At 39.8% G+C, this 25,408-nt stretch overlaps 1 protein-coding gene across 3 annotated transcripts in view; it reads left to right on the forward strand.

The window, feature by feature from the left end:
* Window positions 1-25,408, forward strand: part of MAGI2 (membrane associated guanylate kinase, WW and PDZ domain containing 2) — a 1,326,400-nt gene that overhangs the window by 1,003,181 nt on the left and 297,811 nt on the right. For all 3 annotated transcript variants that reach the window (XM_082661503.1, XM_082661504.1, XM_082661505.1), the window contains exons 8-9: window positions 6,652-6,773; window positions 8,661-8,843. In XM_082661503.1, the coding sequence (XP_082517629.1) occupies window positions 6,652-6,773; window positions 8,661-8,843 (305 nt within the window). The remainder of the gene's footprint in view (window positions 1-6,651; window positions 6,774-8,660; window positions 8,844-25,408) is intronic.

Here is a 25,408-nt window from a genome sequence, read left to right on the forward strand (position 1 = left end):
GGGGAATGGAGGACAGACTCCTTATCTGTGAGAGTGTCAGCACGAATATAAAAATACTCTTCTCAGTTGGCCATGATTCCACCTCCCACCTGGACACTATGTCCCCAGATCAGACAGCCTCATGTCCAGAAAGAGCAAGAGAAAGTAACACGTGACTCAATCTTCCCACCCACATTCATAAAGCAAATTCACATTTCCCCCAGGTACAGTAGGGAATAATGAATGGACATTTATAGAAAGAAAATGATCACTTCAGTGTTAGAATTGGGAAGAAATCTTTCAAGAGGCAGGATTCAATTAGTCTGTTTTTAGAAAATGCTCCAAGTAAAATAGATTTAATTCTTCCATTTATCCAAAGCTCATTTTTTAAAAAATAAAGTATATTTAAAACATTAGTCTTTAATCTAGTACTTCTAAAATTTCTAGATTTTCAAAGCACTGTAAGGCATACATCATAGTATGGAAAGCCTATTTTATAGTTTTTTTGGTTTGTTTTATCTCCCCTGCTAGACTGTGTGTCTGATTGATCTTTGCCCCTACCTGCACCCACTACCAAAGTGCCTAGCAAAGACTATTTGAGAAACAAATATCTGATGAGTCACAGTAGCATTTATTGAGTACTTACATCCAGGCACTGGTCTTAAGTGATTGACTCATTTTAATTTATTTAATATACTTACTTTTATCCCAGCTTTATAGATGAAAAATTCTGAAGCACAGGGAGGGTAAATAATGTGCGAAAGATCATATGCCTAGGATGTGGTGGGGCTTGGATGTGAATGCCAGCAATGTGACTGCAGTGACCAAGCTCTTAACACAGTGTCCTGCCTTCTATCGAGAGGGTTGGCCCCAGAAGATCCCTGTAGAGTTATTATCTTCTCTTAGTTTCTGAAGCAAGAGGAAGTTTTTATTCCATCTGTCTCAACTGGATAGTAGAGGAAACTTTATGGGGTCTTCTCAAAGCTTGTATTTAAATGAATAAAAATACAAACAGGGAGGGGGCAGTGTGTGTGTTTGGCTACCAGTGTAGCTACAGTTTAGCGGTTCAGATGTGAGGAAGCATCATACATACACTTTCCTGACCATCCAGGAGTATGGGAGTCAGAATTAGGGTCAAGCAAAACCTATGGAATTCCAAGCAACCTGGAAATTCATACTGTGATTCCATTCAGGAATTATTCTCTCTTTAAAAAAATATATGCTCCCAGTAAAATAGATTTTGGGAAGCCCCAAAAGGAGCAGGTTTGCATAGAAGGGATGACATACTGAGCTGCAACCCCAAACCCCAAGCCAACCTTCCCACACCCAGTGCTGAGTAGCTGCCTCCTGGCGCTCCCATATTTTGTCCCTAATGTAGTGCTTTGCCATTTGAGCACATTTCTGTTGTAACGCAGACAGCAGATCCAAATCTTTCATCACCGAAGTGGGATGGCTTTTTCACTATTACGAGAAAGTCTTGAAAGATTCTCTGTTTTGAAAGGTTCCGTGGATCATTACCCAAGTGCAGATTGGTTATAGCACATAAGTTGGCCCTAAGCTTCACCATAAGTTCTGTCACAACATGTATTTTATGGAAGAGTTAAACTGGAAAACAGCAAGATCTATGACCTTTCATGCACGCCTGTCTCCCTCCAGGCATTTATTCAACAAATATTTATTGAGCACTGGCTACCTCATGCATTGGAGTAATTAGCGTAGCCACCTTGATCATCTTGGAAATATTTTACTCGTGGTGCAATCTCCACTTGAAAGTTGCTGTCTTCGTCTCTCACATTGAGCCAAAGATCCATTTCTAATCTGTCCGCTGAAGTCAAGACGATGTGATAGTGACCAGTGGGTACAAAAGGTGTCATTTGTGACTATGCACTAAAAGTGCCCCTCTCCAAAAACCCAGGAGAAGCCTGGTGGAGAGTTAACAAGCTGGAGTATGGAGGGAGCGCTGGTAGTGAGGGTCCGATGATGGCCTTCATCACCCAGCAGACCTGTCCTTTGTGTACTGATGGGCTCGGGATGTACGACTTTCCCCGTTTCTCCCATTGCTTCCCCACGGTGAAGGAGGTGGCAGTCACACAGGACTTTGAGCTGGGACTACCTCTGGCAGCATATTATCCATCAGCTGCAAAGATTTCCTTCCCTCTGTTGCATGTCTCACCCTTTTGTTGGCACGTGTCCTGTGTTCTAGAGCAAAAGAGCATTTCCTAGTATTCCCCAGGGCCCTACACAGAAAAAGAGACTTCCAGTTGAATAAGGCAAGAAAGTCCTTATTCAACTACCTTCTCACACCTTCTCAGCTTCTAACTTAGGGGATTGCAACCCTCGCTGCACTACAGAGTTATCTGGGAAGCTTTTTTTAAAAAAATTTCAATGCTCGTACCCCATTTGGAGGTTGTGGCTCGGTTGAGTTAGGGTGGGCCTGAGTCCTCTCTGTTTTTGTTTGCTTTTTAAGTTCTTCAGGTTCATCCAGAGCTACAGAATACTGCCACATACGAACTTATCTTAAGTTTCCATTCCATTCCATAATGAAAAGGGGAGGTAGGAGTTAAGCTACAAATGGGTGACTGTACTGGCAAAGAGAGAAGGTGACGGAATGTCATCCTGGAATATCCTGTTCACTTTGCCATTCCCACATGGAAGGATCTCATATCAGTAGTCTTTCTTTTTTGTAAAAGGAAATGGGGTTGTTGGGATCTACCCTCCTCAGAATATGTCTCTTACCCCCTTAGCTCTTAACACCTAAAAATCTATTACTAAAATATGATAATAAACTAGATTGAACTAAAGAATAAGAACTCTTGGTAGCTTCCCAGGCTCCTGTTCAGTACAGAGCTGGATGAACTAGCAAATAATTCTCTCACAGAGCCTAAACAATGAGGGGGAGGACGACATTTGTCATTCACGTCCTTTTACACATTGTAAGTCCCCCAAATCCTTGCTAAAAGGACTTCAAACTATTCTTATTGGAAGCACAAGGAAGACAAGGCTTCTCTATTCAGCAACAATCATATTTCTTTGTAATAGCTCTTTTAAAGCTTGGGAGCATTTTAAATTCTAAATGAATGACTTTATTTGTGACAATGCAAATGTTCTGTAGCAATTAGCTCAGGACACTAAAGCCATCCCAGCTTCCACTCTTTGTCAGGTACAAGTCATACCAGACGAGTTCATTGGTATTTTCATTCTCTGTGAAATGTAGAACTTCACTTTGATGGTGAATGGAATCTTGTCAACATGGTTTCCGTAAAGCAAGTGGCTATGACTTTTCTAAGGAAGTAATTATATGCAGGTAGCAAGTTGGAGGAACCCAACTGTATAGTAAATCTACCCCAGAAAGTTCTTGTAATGTATTTTCTAAGAATAAAGTTACGCATATGATGAACAACGACCTAGAAAAACAGAAACAGAACAGATAGGAAATGAAGAAAGCTAATACTTCGGTACACCTCAGAACTTTTCTGATTTCTCAAAATTAGTAACATATATTTGCAGACAAAAGTTTTAAAACACATATTCATCATGTAACAAAAAAATATTCTCTCTCACTATGTCTAGTGCTTAGTATACAAAATTGAATAACACATGGACCCTGTATACAGGTGTGCACAGTCTAGAGAAGGAAATAAACATGAAAATCAGTTATTAAAACACAGTATGATAAGGTTACTAAATTCATTATCGTGTCATTATCATTTAGGATGTTGTGTACTACATCACAGAAACACCTTTATCCAAGACCTGGAAAGAATGATCTCAAGAGAGTCAGTAACAGGAATGCTATGTCCTTCAGAACGACTGTCTTGAGTTTATCTTAAATACTGTGAAGAATATAACTGGTTTCTCTTGCTTGCTGAATTAGCAGCTTGAAAGCTCAAAGCTAATTTGCAACATAACTCTAGTAAACAAATAGGATCCTATATTATTAATTTTGTCTATTGATCTTCCACCTAGACTCAACTAGACTCAACTAACTTCACCCTGGATTTTGTTTACTTTTCCTTGTTGTTGTTCTTTAAAAGGGCCTCAGATTCTCTTGACTATGAGGCAGGGTGTAAGAAAATAAATAAACTGTGATGACAGAGGTCTGTTGAAGGTTTTATGACAGCCAAGGGGAGGAGCACAACACAGGCAGAGAATGTTGCTGGGTGGGGTTGGAGAAGGAGTTATGGAACAGATGGAAAAAACAGTGTAATAGTAATGACAATAACAGCAACAGCACTTATAAATAATAGTAATAGAGAATAACTATACTTTGAAAATAAAGAACAACTATACCTTACAAGTGTGGGGTCCTCCCTGTATATCTGTACTTTGCAAACATTATTTCTCTTATCTTCACAGCAACTCCAAGAAGTAGATATTAATGTCCCTATTTTACAGATGGGGATATTGGTGCTCAGAGAATTTAGTGATTTGCCTAAGATGCCACCTCAAACTCAGGCTGTCTCGCTTCAGCTGCTACACCACTAATGCTCTCAGTCTCACGGGAAAAGAGAAGAGGCTTGATAGGGTGTTGCTGATTTGAGTGGCTCCGAGTGTATCCAAAGCAAAAGGTGCATGTGGTGATGCAGCCAAAGGAGAAGATATGGAGATGAGTAAGGGTGGAGTCAGGAAGAATGTTTCTTTAGGTAATAGGAAGATTTCAAAGGAGTTTAGTAAGAGACAATGGAGAAAAGGGAAGAGGGACTTCGAATCTGCCCCTCCTGAAATAGAGTGGTGCTGTCAGAGTTTATGGAGTTAAGGAAGCTTTGAAAGCTCATACTGTAGTTCACTACACACCACGGATCATGGTGACTCCTTGGTGACAAGAGCAGTACAGTAGATTTTACTTCCAATGGAAAATAATCTTATGTAAGACACATTTGCTTTGAACCCCGTACCAGTGAGTAGCATTACCAAAGAACGTTATCAGCACCCCTTTCCTAAATAGCATCCTAACCTATACCAGCGGCAATATTAGCGAGAGGTTCTGGTGCTTTTAAAGACCCTCCCCCCGTAAAGCCTCCTCTCTGGACTCAGAATGAGGACAGTGTCAGTGATGATAAGATGATGATGGTGTTGGCCATGATGATAACAGCTGCTGCTAGTTACTGAGCATGTCTATGCTTGAAACCCTGGGCCAATATTCATTATTTCATTGAATCCTCACAACTGCCCAGGAGGAAGCCAATACTGTGCCCATCTTAGAGATGCAGACACTGAGGTTCAGACTTAGTAACTTGTGCAAGGTCACACAGCAAATCAAGGGGCAGAGCTGGATTTTGAAACCAGGACTAGGTGACTCCAGAGCCTGTGTGGCAGCAGCTCCCCTGCCCCGACCTCATGAGAAAGTTAACTAGATACTGCAGTCGTCTTATTGTGTTTCTGACAATCGCTTTTCTGTCTCACCAGGAATTATCTGACTTATACTAACAGAAAATTGGTTGTTGAGATTTTGTTTCTTTTACCTCCTTCCTTTTCTTACGAGTATTTATAGACCTAAAATAAGAGGATTGCGTGTGCACATTAAGTATGTGTACACTCGTCAATGTGAAATCATACATTGAGAAGAGAAGGTATGTAAGGTAAAGGATGAATTTTAGAGGCAGATGTGGTCCATTCCCAGCGTTTTCACTTCTAGGCACGTGATTTAGAGCAAGTCATTTGACCTCTTGTGTGTCAGTCTCATCACCTTTAAAATGGGGATAATTAGAATTCAAGACTGTTGCCATGAGACTTGACCGAGGAAATTTGTGTATAGTACCTGGCACAGAGTTAAGTACTGAGTAATTGTTCATTCCTCTTCTAAGCCCTCTCTCCTCTTCATGCTCTCATACAATAATCCTATTTTTGTTTGTACAAAGAACCAAAATCAGTGTACATGCCCCCGCTCTAGTGGGGCATGTATACGTAGAGAAAGAGCTACTTGACACTGCTGCTAGGCAGGGTTATGGTTCCCACCCTCTCCATGGACAAGAAACTCTAAACTTTATACAAGAATGCATCACACTGTAAGAATACTATAAGGAATTCTTAAACTCTAAGCCCTTGGTTTAGCTGATCCACACTTGCTTAAAGATGCTCTGTGTCTGACATCTAGAAGTTTATTGTCTCACTAGGGAGAATGTAAATACTCTGCTTTTGACTGATCTCAGTATCAGTCATCCTACAGGTATTCCACAACTCCTAAATATCCTTAGGAGTGTTTCCACACAGTCCTTTAATCCAAGTCTGTCTCATTCTAAAATGTGTGGACTTCAGTTGCTCTAAGAGTAAAGCAATCAGTGAATTGACCTTATACTCATGTGGTTGGATATTGGGACTTTACAAAGCTTAGAAACACTTTACAAATACGTTTTTCTTCAGCACCATTTGGTATAAATTTCATTTCTTGGCCATTTATTTGAATGCACCAAACTCGTCTCAAACTAACACGGTAGACCAGAAAGCTAGTTCACGTTCTAGTTCTTTTGGCTCAATCATGCATAACTTAAATACAATACCGTATGATAGAGCCATTGAGAGCTCTGCTCTTGTCAGGGAAATGCGTACCGTACACAGGCCAGCCCCAGCAGAGGCCTGACTGCGTGCTGGTGGGGTATTCAGCTAGAGCTATTCATATGTTCTCTTAAATGACTTTGCCCCACTGTTATCCTAATTTGAAATTTTATTTTTCAGCCACATAAATAGAAGAACACAGTTTGAAAACCCTGTCCTGGAAGCAAAAAGGAAGCTACAGCAGCATAACATGCCCCACACAGAACTTGGAACAAAGCCCCTGCAGGCCCCAGGTTTCCGAGGTTAGTACCTGTCAGCACGCAGTGTTTCAGAGAGAAAGACTGTATCGAACTGCCTGCTCTCCAAATAGGCCTTTATCTTGGACCATTTCATATAATTTGCTTTCCCCAGACCCCTCAATTAGCTTTAGCTGGGTGTTTGCTCTGTCTCCAAACTCATGCATTTAGCACTCACGAGTGAATGTAACGCCTTGGGTAGCACCTTATAGGAATTTACAGCACGTCGCCAGGTAGAGCTGAAAGGGTATGACCGTGGTACCGTAAACTGCAGAGATTCATAGAGACTCATAAGTTTGTCCTCAAATGACCAAGCACAAGAATGAGGCTTGTTCTCCTTTGTGACAGTAGACAGCTACTCATCGACAGTACCTAGGCCCAAACCCGCCTGCCCCCGCGCCGCCCGGGAGCGGTCGCGCAGCGTGAGTGACCTGTCTTACTGTGGGCGCCACCTCGCCTGGAGGCCCGGGCGCATCGGTATGTCCTGGGTTGCTTGCTGCACCTCACTTCACCCTGGAGCCACACACGGGGATGAGATGCTGCACGCACTTTTCACATCTTAGTGGGCTCTCACTCACACGTGAAAGCACGAAGGAGGCTCTGGTAGTCGGGAAGTCTAGATATGCCTACGGTTGATTTCACACCATATCACTACAGCACGATAAGGATGAATGTAAAGGTCTCACTGTTGAACTTCTCTCCAAATTGTAAACTTTACTTTCATAAAGGAAACGGAGGTGACAAGATTATGTGCGTTTTTATTTATATTTTAAAGAAGTGCTCTGTCTTCTTCACAAAGATATATGAGATGTGTAAATAGACAAAGTAAAATTCCAATAGAATGACTCATGACTTTATAGTTTGTCCATTACACATCACCTAAAATGGAACAACAGCAGACAGAATACTTAACTAAGTCACCATGTACAGTGTGGCTGTTTTAACTAACAAATCATATCACCCAAAATGGAACAACTAAAAAAATATATAAAATACTTGACAGTGGTAACATTTAAAGCAGATGTTAATTCTAATTCCTAGTATGACTATTATTTTTCAAGCATTTAATATATGTAGTAATACACTTACTATCGATCATAGCTGAAAAAGCATGTTAAATAACAAATTACTAGTTAAAGCTCTATGAGTGAGTTCAAGTTCTGTTCAGGTTATTTAGGTATATGATTTGAACATGTCAACATATTATGACAAAATATGTTACCTTTACATTCATAATTAAATCTAGAGATATTGGCTTGTGTCTTGCTCACATTTTAGAGTATACTAAACACTCTCAGGTCAGTAGAAATGGATTTATCTGGTTATCTTTATAGCATCTTATAATATAAGCAAAAGCTAACTCAGTCCCACATCCAGGCATTCTTTCTAAACAGTTTAGACATTTGAAGAGGTGCTAATATTCCACTGGTCCTATTTTTTTGGAAACAACACAGTACATTTCGGTCTTCTAGTCCCATCCCTTCAAGGTTTGGGGCAGCACCGGCCACTCACACATACCTCCTACCTGGACCTTTCCAGAACAAGAGAAATGTATCCAGATGTGTCTGGATGATTTTAGGCTCTGCTTTATCTTCACCTGTTGATTCAGCCCTTTTTAAGCACAAGAAGGTGAATTTAGTGAACGGAAACAATGATGACAAAAAAATCTCTCTCCAAACCAAGCAGCTCTTTCACCTTTCCCTGCATGCTTGGGACTGCTCTGCGTTTGTGGGAAGTGCTTAGAGGTGTGCGCCTGAAGTCACACCTGCTTACATTTACTATAATTAACCCCACAGTTACCCCTGGGATTGCTGCTCAGTGGCTGGCTTTTCCCCATGTAAGAACGTGCCTTAACTGTGCTTTTTCTTTTTTAACTTCTGTCGGCCAATGTAGAAAAACCACTCTTTACCCGGGATGCATCCCAGTTGAAGGGAACATTTCTCAGCACCACACTAAAAAAGAGCAACATGGGGTTTGGATTTACCATCATTGGTGGAGATGAGCCTGATGAGTTTCTGCAGGTGAAAAGCGTGATTCCCGATGGGCCTGCAGCTCAGGACGGAAAAATGGAAACAGGTAAGTTCCATAATACTTTAGAAAATTGTTTTGCAACCTTTTTCCTAAGGCAGATATGAAGAGCTTCTTTCTGTGTTTTTAATTTGAAGGTCAAAGGTCACTTCACTTTAGGACAACCACAGATTATGTCTCCCCTAAATTTAATAATAATCAAATTGAAGTATTTCTGGAAACAACTTTAAATACCACTTTTGTCTCATTTTTCTGACTGCCCCTTCTATTTGCTGGATTCAGTGCACCCTTGAGATTGACACTTTTCTAATTTATTTCTGGAGTCCCTTCTCAGGGGTGTGATTAACATTTCATACTTTTCTTGCTTATGTTCAGCTATTGATATTTTTAAAATCTGTATTAATCTTATAGTATTCTCATGCTGAATTGCCCAGGTTAGTTATATTTAAATATGCACGCTCATCTCATAGAAAAAAATGTTAATGATAATCATCTTTATATATACCCATACAATGTTTTAATATATAAGGTTTTTTCCTCTAATCCTTATGAATGAATTTTCATATGCAGTTACTTGGATATCTATCAAATTATAATCAAAGTTCATTTAACATGGAAATGCAGAGGCAAATTGTTAAGGGCAAGAAAATATAAAATATGAAAGGTGCACAGAGACAGAGAAAAAAGTAATGAACTAAGTCTGATTTTGTAGTCTGATTTTAAATTCTCCTACCTGGTCCATGACTTGGAATTAGTCCCATAATTTATAAATACTATTTTCCTTGTCTGGAAAATAAAGAAGAAATCAAATTTGATCTTATTTAAATAATAATCAAATACTGATTTAAGAATTTTGGGGTACTGTTTTTGAAATGCCTTAGAAAATTACAAAGTGTAATAACTATATATCACCATTTCACACTTTTCCCAACATTGATATAATTTATGATGTTAACTTACTAAAGTCAATGGGTCCTAGAAGATACAGAAATTAGAGAATTACTTTTGAGGAAAAATTATGCCATTTGTATGCTCCATATATTCACAAATTGTTATTCCGTGGTTTTTAAAGTGGTTTATGTATGAAGAAACAACATAAAATTGAGGTCTTCATCTGACATTTTTCATTTTAAAAATGACTGTTTATTAAATGGTTCCTATAGAAATAACATCTTTTCAAGGTCACCTAATGAGTATATTTGTCACTGCCAGTCACTAGTGAGTAATAATATATTTAATAGATGTTACATTTCCTTGAAAGTTGAGTAAAGTTTCAAAACTAACTAACCACATTTTTCAAATGCTACTGTTGTAAAGATCATGTGTACATAATTTTCTGCAAGTTAGAGAGTATCTAACTCTGCTGTTCATCTGGTGAGATTTTACTAAGCAGCCACACTTTCATGTTGCCAAAAATCACAAAAAAAAATCAAATGACTCAATTAAAAATCATCCTATCACCTACAATCAGAATACGAGGAAATGGTGGATTTAATACCAACTTAGTAGAGGGAAAAGGATCCCCAATGCTTTTGAACTATAGTGAAATATTTAACAAACCCATTTCTTCTTTTCTTGTATCAATATTTTTTATTGAAGTATAGTTGATTTATAATGCTGTGTTAATTTCTGCTGTACAGCAAAGTGATTCCATTATACATACATATATATGTATATTATTTTTTTATATTCTTTTCCATTATGGTTTATCATAGGATACTGAATATAGTTCTCTGTGTTATACAGTAGGACCTTGCTGCTTATCCATTCTGTACATAAAAGCTTACATCTGCTAACCCCAACCTCCCATTGCATCCCTCCTCCAACCCCCTGCCCCCTTGGCAACCACCAGTCTGTTCTCTATGTCCGTGATTCTGTTTCACAGATAGGTTCATTTGTGTCATATTTTAGATTACACATATAAGTGATATCATATGGTATGTGTCTCTCTCTTTCTGACTTACTTCACTTAGTATGATGATCTCTAGTTGCATCCATGTTGCTGGAAATGGCATTATTTCATTCCTTTTTGTAACTGAGTAGTATTCCATTGTGTGTGTGTGTGTGTGTGTGTGTGTGTGTGTGTATATATATATATATCACATCTTCTTTATCCATTCATCTGCCGATGGACATTTAGGTTGTTTCCACGTCTTGGCTATTGTTAGTAGTGCTGCTGTCAACAGAGGGGTGCATGTATCTTTTTGAATTATAGTTTTGTCTGGATATATGCCCAGGAGTGGGATTGCTGGATCATATGGTGATTCTGTTTTTAGTTTTCTGAGGAACCTCCATACTGTTTTCCACAGTGGTTGCACCAACTTACATTCCCACCAACAGTGTAGGAGGGTTTCCTTTTCTCCTAACCCTCTCCAGCATTTGTTATTTGTAGAGTTTTTAATGATGGCCATTCTGACCTGTGTGAGGTGGTACCTCATTGTAGTTTTGATTTGCATTTCCCTAATAATTAGCAATGTTGAGTATCTTTTCATGTGCCTCTTTGGCTATCTGTATGTCTTCTTTGGAGAAATGTCTCTTTAGGTCTTCTGCTCATTTTTTGATTGGATTGTTTGTTTTTTTGTTGTTGAGTTGTATGAGTTGTATGAAATTAAACACTTATCAGTCGCTTTGATTGCAAATATTTTCTCCCATTCTGTAGGTTGTCTTTGTTTTGTTTGTGGTTTCCTTTGCTGTGCAAAAGCTTGTAAGTTTAATTAGGTCCCATTTGTTTATTTTTGTTTTTATTTCTATTGCCTTGGAAGATTGACCTAACAATTTATGTCAGAGGATGTTTTGCCTATGATCTCTTCTAGGAGTTTTATGGTGTCGTGTCTTATATTTAAGTCATTAAGCCATTTTGAGTTTATTTTTGTGCATGGTGAGAGGGTGTGTTCTAACTTCATTGGTTTACATGTGGCTGTCCAACTTTCCCAGCACGACTTGCTGAAGAGACTGTCTTTTTCCCGTTGTATATTCTTGCCCCCTTTGTTGAAGATTAATTGACTATAGGTGTGTGGGTTTATTTCTTTACTCTCTATTCTGTTCCATTGATTCATATGTCTATTTTTGTGCCAGTACCACACTGTTTTGTTTACTGTAGCTTTGTAGTATTGTCTGAAGTCTGGGAGGGTTAGGCCTCCTGCTTTCTACTTTTTCTTCAGGATTGCTTTGGCAATTCTGGGTCTTTTATGGTTCCATATGAATTTTAGGATTATTTGTTCTAGCTCTGTGAAAAATGTCATGGGTAATTTGATAGGGATTGTAATAAATCTGTAGATTGCTTAGGATAGTATGGGCATTTTAACAATATTAATCCTTCCAATACAAGAGCATGGGATATCTTGCCATTTCTTTGAGTAATCTTCGGTTTCCCTTATTAATGTTTTATAGTTCTCAGCATATAAGTCTTTCACCTCCTTGGTCAGGTAACGAACCCATTTCTTTTCGTAATAAAAAACCCAGTTATTTTTTATCTTGCCCAATCCACTATTCTGTGTTTCAAAACTAGAAAAGACTTCTTTCAGTGTACACTTAAAAGACAAAATAAAATCAAAAGGTTTGCACAATAAGGTGTTTTTCCTTCTCACTAATTTTCCTAGTTTGCCACACTCACACAGTCTAAGTTAGCCTACTCAACAGCAAAGTCAAAGCTTTATTTAGAATGTAGCAGATTTTCTGCACTTAAGATAATCACAGAACGGTCCTAATAGAAAGAGAAGGACCTAGGATTTTATTCTATTCACTGTCTCCTATTTATTCTTCTATTTATTCATTCAGCAAACACTTGTTAAGCTCCTTCCTTTCACAGTCATTGCTGTCCACCAGGACTACAAAGGTGGAAATGACAAGGGCCAGGCTCTTGAGGAGTTTACATCCAGGAGGGGCTTTGGATATATAAACAAGTAAATGTAACACAGTATGAATAGGATGAGTCTGTAATAACCATGATGTTGGCACTAAGTCAGGAGAGCTGGGCAAGGGCACAACAGAATTTTTTTTAAAGTGTGTTTCTAACTATATAATTTTATTAGGCTTTTTAGGGATGATAATTTCTCTCATCAGAAAAGAAAATAAAATGTTGAAATCCACTGCTTATTAAATAGTCAAAAATACTGTGTTTATTTTTAATCATGATATGATTTAAAGTAAAATGTAAACATAGTTCTGTAGCATTCCACAAGTTATAGTAGAGGGAATGGCTTCTCAGTTCAGTTCAGCAAATATTTAGTGAATACCCGTATGTGCCATGCATTCTGATAATTACTTGGGATGCAGAAACAAGTGTTTCTATTCTTAAGAAGCTTACAGTATAGAAATAATGAGTGATATGTTAGTGAATATTTATAACAATGCAAATACAAATATGTACAAAGTCCAGAAATAGTACAGAGGAAAGGGGGGTCAATTCTATTGAGAAGAGCTTAGGGAGGGAAGGCCTCATAGAAGATGATGTCTGACAGAGTTTTGAATGATGAATAGGCGTTTGCTGGGTGGACAAGTGAAGAAAGCTAGAGGAAGAAGAAACAGCAATGTGCAAAGGCGCAGTAGTGGGAAATACCTAGGAAAAGATTTATATGCCATCTCAGTGTAGGTTAATATTTTGCCTTCAGTGGGTGTTTATGTGAAGTATCAAGTACAACGATAATTATAACTGATAAAGATGAACTTTTCAGGCTTGTGGCAAGCATCAAGGAACAGTATATAGTCATATATCGTCAAACAGAAAACATATAAATGCATGAATACCTATATATAAAACCTTTCTCATGTAAATTTTTAACTAATTAATCATAGAGATTTACTCTATGATTGATGTTTTCTTTACTTGTAAATCCCTAGAACCTGAAACAGTGCCAGGCAAATAGCAGTTACTCAATAAATGTTGGCTGGTTGGATGGATGGATGGATGCGTACACTTAGAAATTAAAAAGTGAAATTTGAATTAGCTGAATTCCACTTTTCCAATATAGCCTAGTCAATGCTAATCAGACCAATAGCTTACCACTGAAGCAAAAACAAATCATCTTTCCAGTTTCTGGATGAAATTTAAAAGACAAGTACATGTTAGGGACAAAATTAATTTCCTTTTTGTAATGATTTCATCTATAAATGAACCTCAAGAATTAACAAAAATAATAGACACTACAGATATAAACAATAAACCATTGATATTTAAAAGGCGAGCAATGTCATTTGACATTGAAATAATCATGAAAATATTTTAATCAACTTTTCTAGCTCTAGATCATCTCTAGTTTAGGCAAAGAGATGTCAGTAGTTTGGACACAAAGAAAAATCCATTCTACTAAAGTTGACTTAGGGTCCTGTACTATAGTAACAAGGGTAGGGTGGTCCGTTCTCAGTCAGCACTGATTCTAGGAAGCAATGGAGACAGGAGAGATGGAGGACACTGTGCCCCCCACCAGTTTTTTAACAACTAATTGAGCCAATCCCCAATGGTCCTATAATGTTCCAGAAGACACTTTCTTAGAAGAAATTACCATAGTGCCCAGAAACCATCCGACTTCTGATTATTAAGGATTCACGACATCCCATCAATCATTTGTAGACACCAGAGATCCTGATAACATTCTTTAAACTATTTTAAAAATCAAGATTGATGTAACAAGGCTTATGTAGAAACTGCAGAGTCTAAAACATACTTATCTATCATCCTTCCATTAAAAAGCTTCCCTCGTTACATGGTGTTTCATGTTTCTCCCCAGGCTAATTTTTGAATCAAGGCTTATGGTTTTCAACAAATGTAAGAGCAAGGAAAGTTGACCTATCCATGAGGTTCTCCTATAGATGGGTTGAATTATGAGGTCAGTCACATCCCATTAGTTTTTATTTGCCCTCTTCTAATAGTTAGTCACTTTATTAGTAGAATGGCAACAAACTGGAAAACCAACACCCTGACATTCTCTAGCTCCTGGCATTTCTCCATTTGAGCAGATTGATGTTATTGCTTTTCCTGGTTGCTACCTCTTTATTAGCTTCTCTAAAAGGGACACAAGATTAACTTTGTCAGAATCACTTGGGGAGCTTTTTAAAGATGCAGATTTCTGTGCCCCTAGACCTGCTGATTCCAAGTTTCTTGAAGTAGTGCTGGGAGTGTGCATTTGTATACTTTTAAAAATGGTCAAAGCAATACAGGCACATGGTAAAAAATAATAATAATAATAATAACATCGAAATATTTATAATGCATAAAAATTTCTCTTGTCCTGCCCTTGTTGTCTCAGTTTAACAGTTCTAGACATGACCTATATTTACTTCCTTTAGAAGAAATGAAGCTTTAACTCCCTTATCCCCCACTTGCCCTCCCCCAATCTCCCAATTGAGTTTTAAAACTACTTTTAGTAATATTCATACAGGTTTTGCATTATCATGGCTTTGTAAATTTGTTCACTGACCCCGGTGCTCTATCATTAATACATTTTTTCCCTGTAAAGTGCTTTGTGGAGTTTTACTTTGGTTTTTTTTTGGCAGTCTCTTTCTTAAAATGATACTTTTTTCCCCCAGAGCACCATCATATTAGGTCCTTAGAGGGTGCTCCTTTTTCTGGGCATCTTTTGTCCTCATTCTCCTCTCTGCGCTGGTTGTACAGCTGACATCTGGGGACTTTCCATTATGTCTCTCCCAAGCAGAGTCCACTGTTATCCACATCCATATCCTCTTTTGTCGTGGATGCTTATTTTACTAGAGCATAACCCTCATATGTCTTTTGATCTTGGATTGTCTGTATTTAAAAGTGGAACACTGAAAAAGTTGCTTGGGACTTCTGTGTCTGTGGCGGAGTTTGAAGACTGGTCAAATGTTACCTGAGGTTATTAGGCAGAGGCAGAATATGAAAGTCTATTAAATAGGGTCCTTTTTTGGAGACACCCTCATCTCTGACTTAGGGTAGGTGGTGAGAGTTCTGCATGCAGATGTAGCAGGGCAGATCCTCTATATACTTGTATCCAATGTTTCCTAATCCCAAGGCTTTCTGCAATTCTGCAAAGCAATAGAGAGTCCTTCTTATCCATGTTTCCCTTTCTTCCAAAAGCACACTAGAACAGGAAGCAGGAAATTCTTTCTGTAAAGGGTCAAGTAGTAAATATTTTAGACTTTGTGGGCCAAGTGGTCTCTGTCACAGCTGTTTAAATCTGGCATCATGAAAGCAGCCAGGGATGGCACGTGAACAAGTGAGTATGGCTGTACTTCAATAAAACTGTATTTACAAATACATGCAGCAGCAGGATTTGCTCCATGGGCCATAGTTTGCCATCCCCTGCTCTAGAATATACCTTCCAAAGCCATGATACATCAGTTATCATGCCTTTATCCATATTCCATATTCTAAAATTCTCTTGAGCTGTCTTGTTTTATAAGGGCCCCTCTCTGTCAAAATGGCCCCTTTCCCCTTCTCTTCGTTGCTGTGGGTTTATTCATTTTAAAGTCTTTGTTAAAGGGGATAGCCATATATGTTCAGTCTGCCATGTTGAACTACAAGTCTTAGAATCTGCATTTTTACACCCACTGAAGTTTGAGAACCACCGCATGTAGTAGTAGCAAGAAGACTCCTTTCCCGCTTACCGTACAGCTTGGCAAACATTTTCCATCCTAGCCTGACCCTCTCTCAAACAAGCCTCTGCTCAGAATTTCTTTGAAGGAGTGTTTATGAATATTCCTGGGGACTAAGTTTTGAGGTAGAGTCTATGGCTATCTGCTCAGTAGAACAAAGCTAATTAATCTGTATGTTTATCTTTCATATCAGGTTAGGACATTGAACTATGTGCAATTTCTCATTCTTTGGGATTTTAGCACTCTTTGGGGTATTCTATCTCATGACTGCACTCTCTGAAATTTTAGTTACCTTTTAGCTCTCTATGGAACAGCAGAGATTAACCTGGGGCCGTGAGTGCTGTGTGGACAGATGACCACCCTACTCTCAACGTGACAGCTATTGCCCCTCTTAGGGCTGGCCCTTCAGTAATGCATTTCCACCTAATGGTTACCCAGTGGTTTCCCACGCTGCCTTACCACAGTGTTCTTTGGTCCTCTCTAACCATTATTAGCTCCTTAGCAGTTTGATGAAATCCTACACTTGTTAATTAAACATCTCCTGAGAAAAATCTATATGTATGAGAAAGCCCAAGAAGTAATTCAGAAGTGTTTTCTGTGTCATGTTTTCCCACCTCATAATCGACTTACACCCAGGGCAGGCTTCCTTTTGAATTTTGAGCACACACTGCGATGGTCTCTCCCATGACTCCTCTCTTACTGATTGGCTGCCTTATAAAAACATCCTAGTGAATCAGCCAGTGCTTCATCACCACCCACCTCCACAAATAAGTGTTCACACTTAGGTAGTGTAAACCACTTAGATGGTTCTGTCAATTGCCGGAAGCAAATTAAGTAATGTCACCTTTCTATTCTTTGAAGTACCTGTTTAGTTTTCTAATGCCGCATTGCAAACCATGTCAAAACTCGGTGTTTTAAAAGCGCAGTCAAACGTTTGCTCAAGATTCCGGTTTCTTGCCTGGGATGGGCTGGGTGTCTCTCATCCACTAGTCTCACATTGGGAGCGTTGTGCAGCCGCCACCATCAGGATCTCCCGTGGGCTGGAATGTGCAAGGGGAGGCCTCAGCTGGGATGGATAGGACTCCTCAGGGCTGGTGCAGCATCTCCGTCTCCATGCCGTCTCAACAGCAGCATGGCTGAACCAGTTTACATGGCGGCTTAGGATTCCAAGAGAGCAAAAGGGAAAGCTGTCAAGCCTCTCAAGGCCTAGCCTGGGACTGGCATGATGTTATCAAATCAAGTCACTCGTCAGCCCAGATAAAAGGGGAAGGAAACTAAGCCCCACATTTTGATGAGAGAAGTGGCAAAAAAAAAAAAAAAAGTCCCTAGTCATCTTTTCATCTACTGTAGTATCCTTCCTATGGCTTCTTTGTTTCTGACTTCCTTGAGTTTGTTCAAAGTGCCCTGAGAAAATTATCTTTGACTTTCATGGGCATTCTACCTTCTCCCAGTCTTCTGGCACGTGTTGATACTGTTTTTGCCTTCCAGTTCTCTATCGTGCTATGAATAAATTATAGTGCATCATAATAACACATCCAGAGATGATGAGCAGCAAAATCGCCAGGCCTCTAGCTCTGTCTTTCTAATAAAAATAAAGGAAGTGGTTGCAGCAATTCAGTTTGAAAGACCTTCAAAATATTCATACTCAAATCCAAGTTAGATAATTTTCTAAACGATCCCTTGATATTAACGTCATTTTTGCCTTTTTAGGTGTTTAATGAGCTTTAGATGCTTCCAAAAACATCTTGTGTTCTATAAAAGCCAGAAAATGGAATTGAATTTCTAGCCAGCTGACCAATACTAATATCTCCCGTAGAGAAGAAGTAAACTGTGCTTGTTTAGCTTGTCACAATATATTTACTCTTGGTTCTTTCCAAACACACCTAAGTTTCAGAACCTCACTTCATTTTGTTGAAATACCTAACATCCCCACTGCTAGTGATGTATCCTTCAGATCAATAACAGGACAGCTCAGAGCGAGGGTGAGAGCCACACGAAACACTTCCTGTCCACTGTTCTTCTTCCATGACGATATGTGGGTGATGCAGATGCCATAGTTGACAAAATACTCGATTTTGGCTACAAACCAAACCACTTGAAAGGATTAAAAAATTTGTGGCATCAGTTCTTAAAATTATGCTATGCTTCATCAATAACTCATTTAGTTTTTTAAAAAGAGACCTTTGTGGGCTTCCCTGGTGGTGCAGTGGTTGAGAGTCCGCCTGCCGATGCAGGGGACACGGGTTCGTGCCCCGGTCCGGGAGGATCCCACATGCCGCGGAGCGGCTGGGCCCGTGAGCCATGGCCGCTGAGCCTGCGCGTCCGGAGCCTGTGCTCCACAACGGGAGAGGCCACAACAGTGAGGGGCCCGCGTACCGCAAAAAAAATAAATAAATAAAAAGAGACCTTTGTAACCCAAATAAATGCTATTACAGTACCTCTTTTTTTTTTTTTTTGCACATTTCTGTCTTTTTTTCTTTGTAAATGCCTATACAGTGCTGCTTATGCCATCTTCATGTAAAATCACAGTCTAGATAAAAGCTCACTTGAGAAGGGATAACTTCTATACAAGTCCTATCCTAGTTCTCTTCTGTGCCCCAGGATTAAGGACTTTATTCCCATTTTAACACAGAGGTAGCAAAATTTGCTGCTTTAATTTTTTTTTCTAGTTTCAGTATTGATATCCATCTGGATAAGTCACACGGTAATTGAGTTACAATATTCATGGCAACTGTACCTATTAACATCATGACAGTCAATGCACTTAAATGTGCTCTTGTCACTATTATTTGTAAGTTATTCTGCACAAAAGCCTTACATTAATTTGCAGTACAGGTTCACTGGCCCTCCTAGGAGCTAAAGGAGAAAGTGGGTGAGGCCTCCACTCAGCCTAAGAGCAGCGCTCAGAATGGTGTTAGTTGTTGTAACACCAGGGATGTTTAGAGTACCCTTACGGGATACGAAGTTGGCATTTTAAGAATCTGAAAGCTTATTATTTAAGTTTAATGGAAATGGACTGGAGATGATAGGGTTAGCATTTTTCATGCCTGCTCCCTGGAGAAGGTTGTTGGTTGTCAGTATATTTGTTAGGGAAAGGTGTTCAGCTTAAGTTAGATGCACTTGAAATAAAGGTATTATCTAAATGCAATTAAGAAGTTTTTATCACTTTAACTTTTTAGGTCTGAGGCCAGATAACCAATACGCTTACTTATAAATGAACCAAAAAGTATCCAAGTAGACACAGAAATTTACCAGATTCTGGTGTCTGGGTTAGCATACGTATTCTCACAGACAATGCCAGATTCATTCAGTTCCTGCTGCTCTCTCTCCCTTCACTAATGGAACTGCACCTTTGGTTCATCAGGAAACAATCTGCTTTTTTATAAAAGGTGCTTATTTTTATCCATCCCCTCCCCCAAATGAATTGTAATCTCTCATTATTTACTACCCTCCCCCGACCCACCTGACTATAAGCTGTCTGAGGTCAGGGCCTGTGTCTGACTTGATCATTAACAAATCCTCAAGGCTTACTTCTCTACCATATATATAGCAGGTATTCAGCCATATATATAGCAGATATTCAGCCATATATATAGCAGATATTCAGCTTGTCGATTGCACAGTGGAATGAGTCTGTGAAGCATGATGTGCTTACATGGATTACTATGGAGGCATGAGATGTGCTGTAATATCATAGATCCTCTGTGATTATCTATGTTCCCTTTAGAGCATCATCTAAGGCTTTCCTTTGTCTGGTTTAACCAAACAATTCATTAGATGAATTATTTACATTTAAAGTACTTAGAATAGGACACAACATAGGGAATCACTCAAAATTAGCAATTTTTAATATATTAAAAATTCTATAGCAATTATTAATATATTTATGAGACTCTTTTCCACAAATTTGAAGGAAGCCTTGGCATTCTGGGAATGATAGATACATGAAAATATCTATGAGCAGCTTAGGCTCTCCCCCTTTGGACCCTGGGAGTAAAATGATTCTGCATTGAACATGTAACGAAACAGCTCTTGCCTCCTTAAATAGTTTTTGGTTTAAAGGAGATAACCGGAAAGATTTCAGAATCGTGGGGCCGTGCTGATGGCCCTTACTCTGTTGATAGACTGGGAGCTGAAATAGGACCTTCAGCTTCTTATGTGTGCACATGTCGCTGAAAATTAGGCTGGGTGTCTTTTAGGTATGCATTGGATTCTAAGACGTCTGCTAGACACTTTTAGAAAAGTCAGTAACTTAATCTTCATTTGTTTAATGATGGGTCCTCATTTTTGGATATTATAACCCCTTCGAAAATAAAAGCATGTCAATCCTGAATCACAACAAATAAAAAGAAAAGTCTAAGGAGGGTAAGATAGTGGGAAAATGTATAAGGCAAGGTAAATGTTTCTGTTGAGAGAATAATACTCCCTGAATTAAATAGCTATATAGGGTGTTGGTGCATATTCCTACAGATTGTCACGTAGGCTTGTAAATGCTCAGTGAGGAGTTTGATTATAGATACACACACATATATATCATCATCTACAGATATATGTGCAATGTGGGAAAAAGAGGCAAGAAATATGTCTTTCATTGTTTCATCAGCTAAGTCTTAGATCTAGTTCATAATTATAAATCTCTCAGCATTCTAAACCAGAAGACGTCACTGAAGTCAATAGGAGATAAATTACCATGCAGACCTTTGTTTATAAGTGTAATTCTGCTGGTTCTTACAAGCTGCCAGTGAAATTAGAGATGGAGTGTGCTGGAGTCTGCAAATATCAAAACTGCTACAGCTGCAGAAACCTTATTCCTGTATCCAGTGTAATTATGTGCCTCTCACATGCTCCAGCTGAGGATTTGCATGAACTGACAAGAGCACACACGGTAAATCTTGCGTCATCATCTGATTTACTACTTTGTTCGAAAATCCAACTCTGTAAGGTTAATTCTGCATTTCTTAATGGTGAAAACTATTGTCAGAAAGGAAAACATTTCGCCACGTATGTGAGATATTGACAAAAGAAGTGGGAACTTTGTTTTGTGAAAGCAAGATTAACCTAGAACTGTCTTTCTCCGTATCAACACCTTTGTATTCTGTCTCTCTTTGCTTTAAAGTGTTGTGTCCTGAAATTTTCACTCCTCTTGCTTCTTTCTTGTTTTTCTTTCCTATTTTCTCACCTGAAAATAGAAAAGAATACTGGATATATTTTCTTCTATTTCTCATAAGAGAATGAAAATTTTTGCCATGAAAAAAAAAGTGACTTAGATGGTCACATCTCTAAATTTTTATGAAGCACTTAGTATACTTTTTTAATTTAATTTTTATTTTATATAGGAGTATAGTTGATTTACAATGTTGTGTTAGTTTCAGGTGTACAGCAAAGTGACTCAGTTATACATACACATGTATCCATTCTTTTTCAGATATTTTTCCCATATAGGTTACTACAGAATATTGAGTAGAGTTCCCTGTGCTATACAGTAGGTCCTTGTTGATTATCTGTTTTATATCTAGTAGTGTGTATATGTAAATATACTTTTAAGCATGGTGATAGACAAACTGTATCACAGCACTGGCATTTTTTCAGAGCAGTTTCTTATGGACTTGTATAAAACTGTAATCCTGGATTAGCACATAAAAGCTTTGAAGTGTTACAGTAATGAGATTAAAGTGTGTATGTGGGGGGGGGTGTTTGTGCAGTGTGGTGTTTGTGTGTGTGTGTGTGTGTGTGTGTGTGTGGTAGGAGTGGGCTGGGGGAGGGGGGTGGGCGTTAGATGCAGCAAGCGACAAGAGCTGGGTTTACAAGAATCCATCCTGTGTGCAGGGAACGTTCCTGGAAAACAAGGTGCCAGGACTTTCTGGTCATTGACATTCGTTTGCAGGCTACATCGGTGGTGACAGGTACAATCTCAGAATTTACAAAATAAAACCTCAAGTACAAATTACAAGATATGGAATTGTTTTCAGTGTTTTTCATCAAAACCGAGTCCTTGAGAATTTTTTTTTTAACAAAATGCAAAGGTCATTTTTCCTTTGGAAATAAAAGAACTACCTGCCATTACCTAGAGAAAAGGTGACATTTTTCTATGAAAAGGAGACATTTTGCCCAGAGGCAAGTGGAGGCAGTTTCTGGGATTGCCTGACAGTGAGTTTACGTAAGAGCAGAGCAAGATGCTGTGCCTCTGGCAGAAATGACATTTTCCTCCCTGTTCAGCTTTGCAAATTCTGAAAAATACAAGACCGAATTTTTTGATGGTAATTCTCCCGGTCTGTTATTGATGTGTGCAGCAGCAAAACTAATTAATGTTATGAACATACACCATGCTAAGACAAGGGGAGGTTGCACAAAGATGGCAAGCTGGCAACTGAGACAGAAGTCCAGGGCTTTCCATTGGAATTCTATCACTGACTCATCTTGTTCTGTTTCAAAATCCACCTAGCACCTCATTGCACAGCAACAATATTCCTCTCTATTAAGAATTATTCAAAATAGATATATCCATTTGCTCATTCATTTTTTTAAAATATGAATTTATTTATTTATTTTTGGCTGAGTTGGGTCTTCGTTGCCGCACACGGGCTTTCTGTAGTTGCGCCAAGCGTGGGCTACTCTTCGTTGCGGTGTGCGGGCTTCTCATTGCGATGGCTTCTCTTGTTGCGGAGCACGGGCTCTAGGTGCGCGGGCTTCAGTAGTTGTGGTGCATGGGCTTAGCTGCTCCACGGCTTGTGGGATCCTCCCGGACCAGGGCTCAAACCCGTTTCCCCTGCATTAGCAGGCGGATTGTTAACCACTGAGCCACCAGGGAAGCCCTGATCATTCATTTATCCAACAAACTTTATATTGGGATGTTGAGTGGTACTCTTCACAGAGTTGGCTCTAGGGCCTGTCAGCCTCCCTTAAGGCTGCTGTGGAATGACCCCACCACAATCAGCCCCTCCACTCTCACCCTAGTCTGTATAAACAGAAGCTGGAGAGGGGAAAAGAGAATCTCCAGGGTAGTTCTTCTTATGTGGGATGCAGCGTTTGTGTTAAGAGGTAATCCAGTGGTGCCCATGAGAAAGAGAGGGGTACTCCCTTTCCCCATCTCAGTCCAAGTGAAAGGGAGGCCCTAAGAGCATCACTCATTGAAACTGGGGTTGCCTAAAGGAAGGGGAGTTGGTGGTTTGGTTTCCACATTAGACATCTGCTCAGGCAGTGGACTTGCTTCCTTTACCAGTCAGAAGAGAAGAGAAGTGAATCGGGGGGAGATGGCAGGATAGAGAGAGAGAAGACATGGCAAGTATCTGGCATGGCAAGGCTGTGCGAGTTTTCTGTGGTCGAAGTGACTGTGGGGAAGAGACCTTGACTGAAGCCCGCTATCTTCCATGTACCACTCAAGAGAGCTGCCTGCTGGGCAAGGAAAGCCAGCATCAACAGACTGGGCAGTGCAGGCTGGGCACCATGGAAATGAAAGGGGTCAAGCTTGAGCCAGATATCGCACTGGCCCTAGGATGAATCCACAGATCGATTCCATAAGAGAGCCAGCCACCGGGCACCTGCCACTTCAATGGCCATTTCTCTTTCACTAGACAAACAGCCACAACCTACGCCAAAAAAGAATGCCATCGCAGAGTTAAATAGAGAAACCCTCGTCTCTGCACATAACACACTGGAAAAACTAGACCTTGAAGAGTCAAGGGGGAGGCAGTGCCCCAGAGGCAGACCATGCCTCCCCTACCTCAGAGCTGTCAGGGTCCCAGGAAAACCCATGTGGACGGTAGGAGCAAAAGAGATTTAAATCAAGTTTAGGAAGTTGAGGCATTAATGAGACCGGATATATGATAGCCAAAAGTGACTTAAAAGTGAAGAATTTTCCCAGGGGCATGAAAATAGTAACTGTAGAAAAAAATTACTTTATTCGTTTACCCCCCATGCCATAGACGATGCTGTTCAATAAACAGGCTGTGTGCCCACCATGCATCAGCCATCCTTTCAGGTCCTGGGGGCCCATGGATGAATAAGACAGCCTCTGCCATTAAGGAACATACAGTCTGGTAAAGTAACTGAAGCATGTGAACAACTTCAAGTGGCACCTGGAGATAAATACTAAAAGAGATGTGTGCAGACTGCTTAGGGAGAACAGAGGAGTAAGTCTCTCACAGGAGGAGGGGGTGTAGGGAGAGTCCAGGGAAGATTTCACAGAGGAAGCATGATTCAGAGACCTGAAGGGAGATTATGAATTTATCAAGCATGCGAGGTACGGGGAGTACTGTGTGCAAAAGTGCAGACATCCATTCATTCTGCAGGCACAGATGGGAGGTTCTACTATGAGCCAGGAGCTGTGCCAGGTAGGAGACCAGTGTATAAACCCAAATCTTGGGGACATGCAAAACCCTGGGCTGTTTGTTATGCCCTTAAACTTAGGAGGCAACAGAGACGGAAGATGGAACAGAAGTTAAGGTGAAAGGCTGCCAGGAGCTTAATGTGGAAGGGAACTATAAAACGTGCTTAGGAGGCATGGAGGGGTTATAAGTAGAGGAGCAACCTGATCAAATGTGCATGTTTAGAAAGTTAACTCCAGAGTCTGTATAAAGTATGCATTGTAGAGAAACAGGAGTCAGAAGAGAAGCTAAGAAATGTGCAGGATCTCTTCCATTTTCCACTCCAAACCCACCTCCTCTAGTTCCCTCTATGGACTCCACCAACGGGCTCTCTTGCCCTAGAGCTCCCAGTTGGGCTCAGTGAGTGGCAAGAAGCGGCTGGCGGTCAGAAGGCAGGAAGAGAGTGAGGTCCTGGCACTCAGTGCCTCGGGGCCTTTGCTGCCAGGCTGCTGTGTGCTGGGCATCCATCTTTTGGGATCTCAGCTCTAACAACCATGGGAGGAGAAAGAGGAAGTGAGGTGGCAAATATTTGGACAGTGGAATCAGTGTTTTCTTGTCTGAGCAGATGAGATGAGTGAAGAGTCCAGTATGTTTGCTTGTTTGGATTTCGTGCTTGAGCAACTAAGTGGACTGTGGCACCTTTAACACAGAAGGAGAAACAAGTTTGGAGGGTTTTAGCTA

The sequence above is a fragment of the Grampus griseus genome (assembly GCF_964374135.1).
Source record: "Grampus griseus genome assembly, chromosome: 9".
In the NCBI taxonomy this organism is placed as follows: domain Eukaryota; kingdom Metazoa; phylum Chordata; class Mammalia; order Artiodactyla; family Delphinidae; genus Grampus; species Grampus griseus.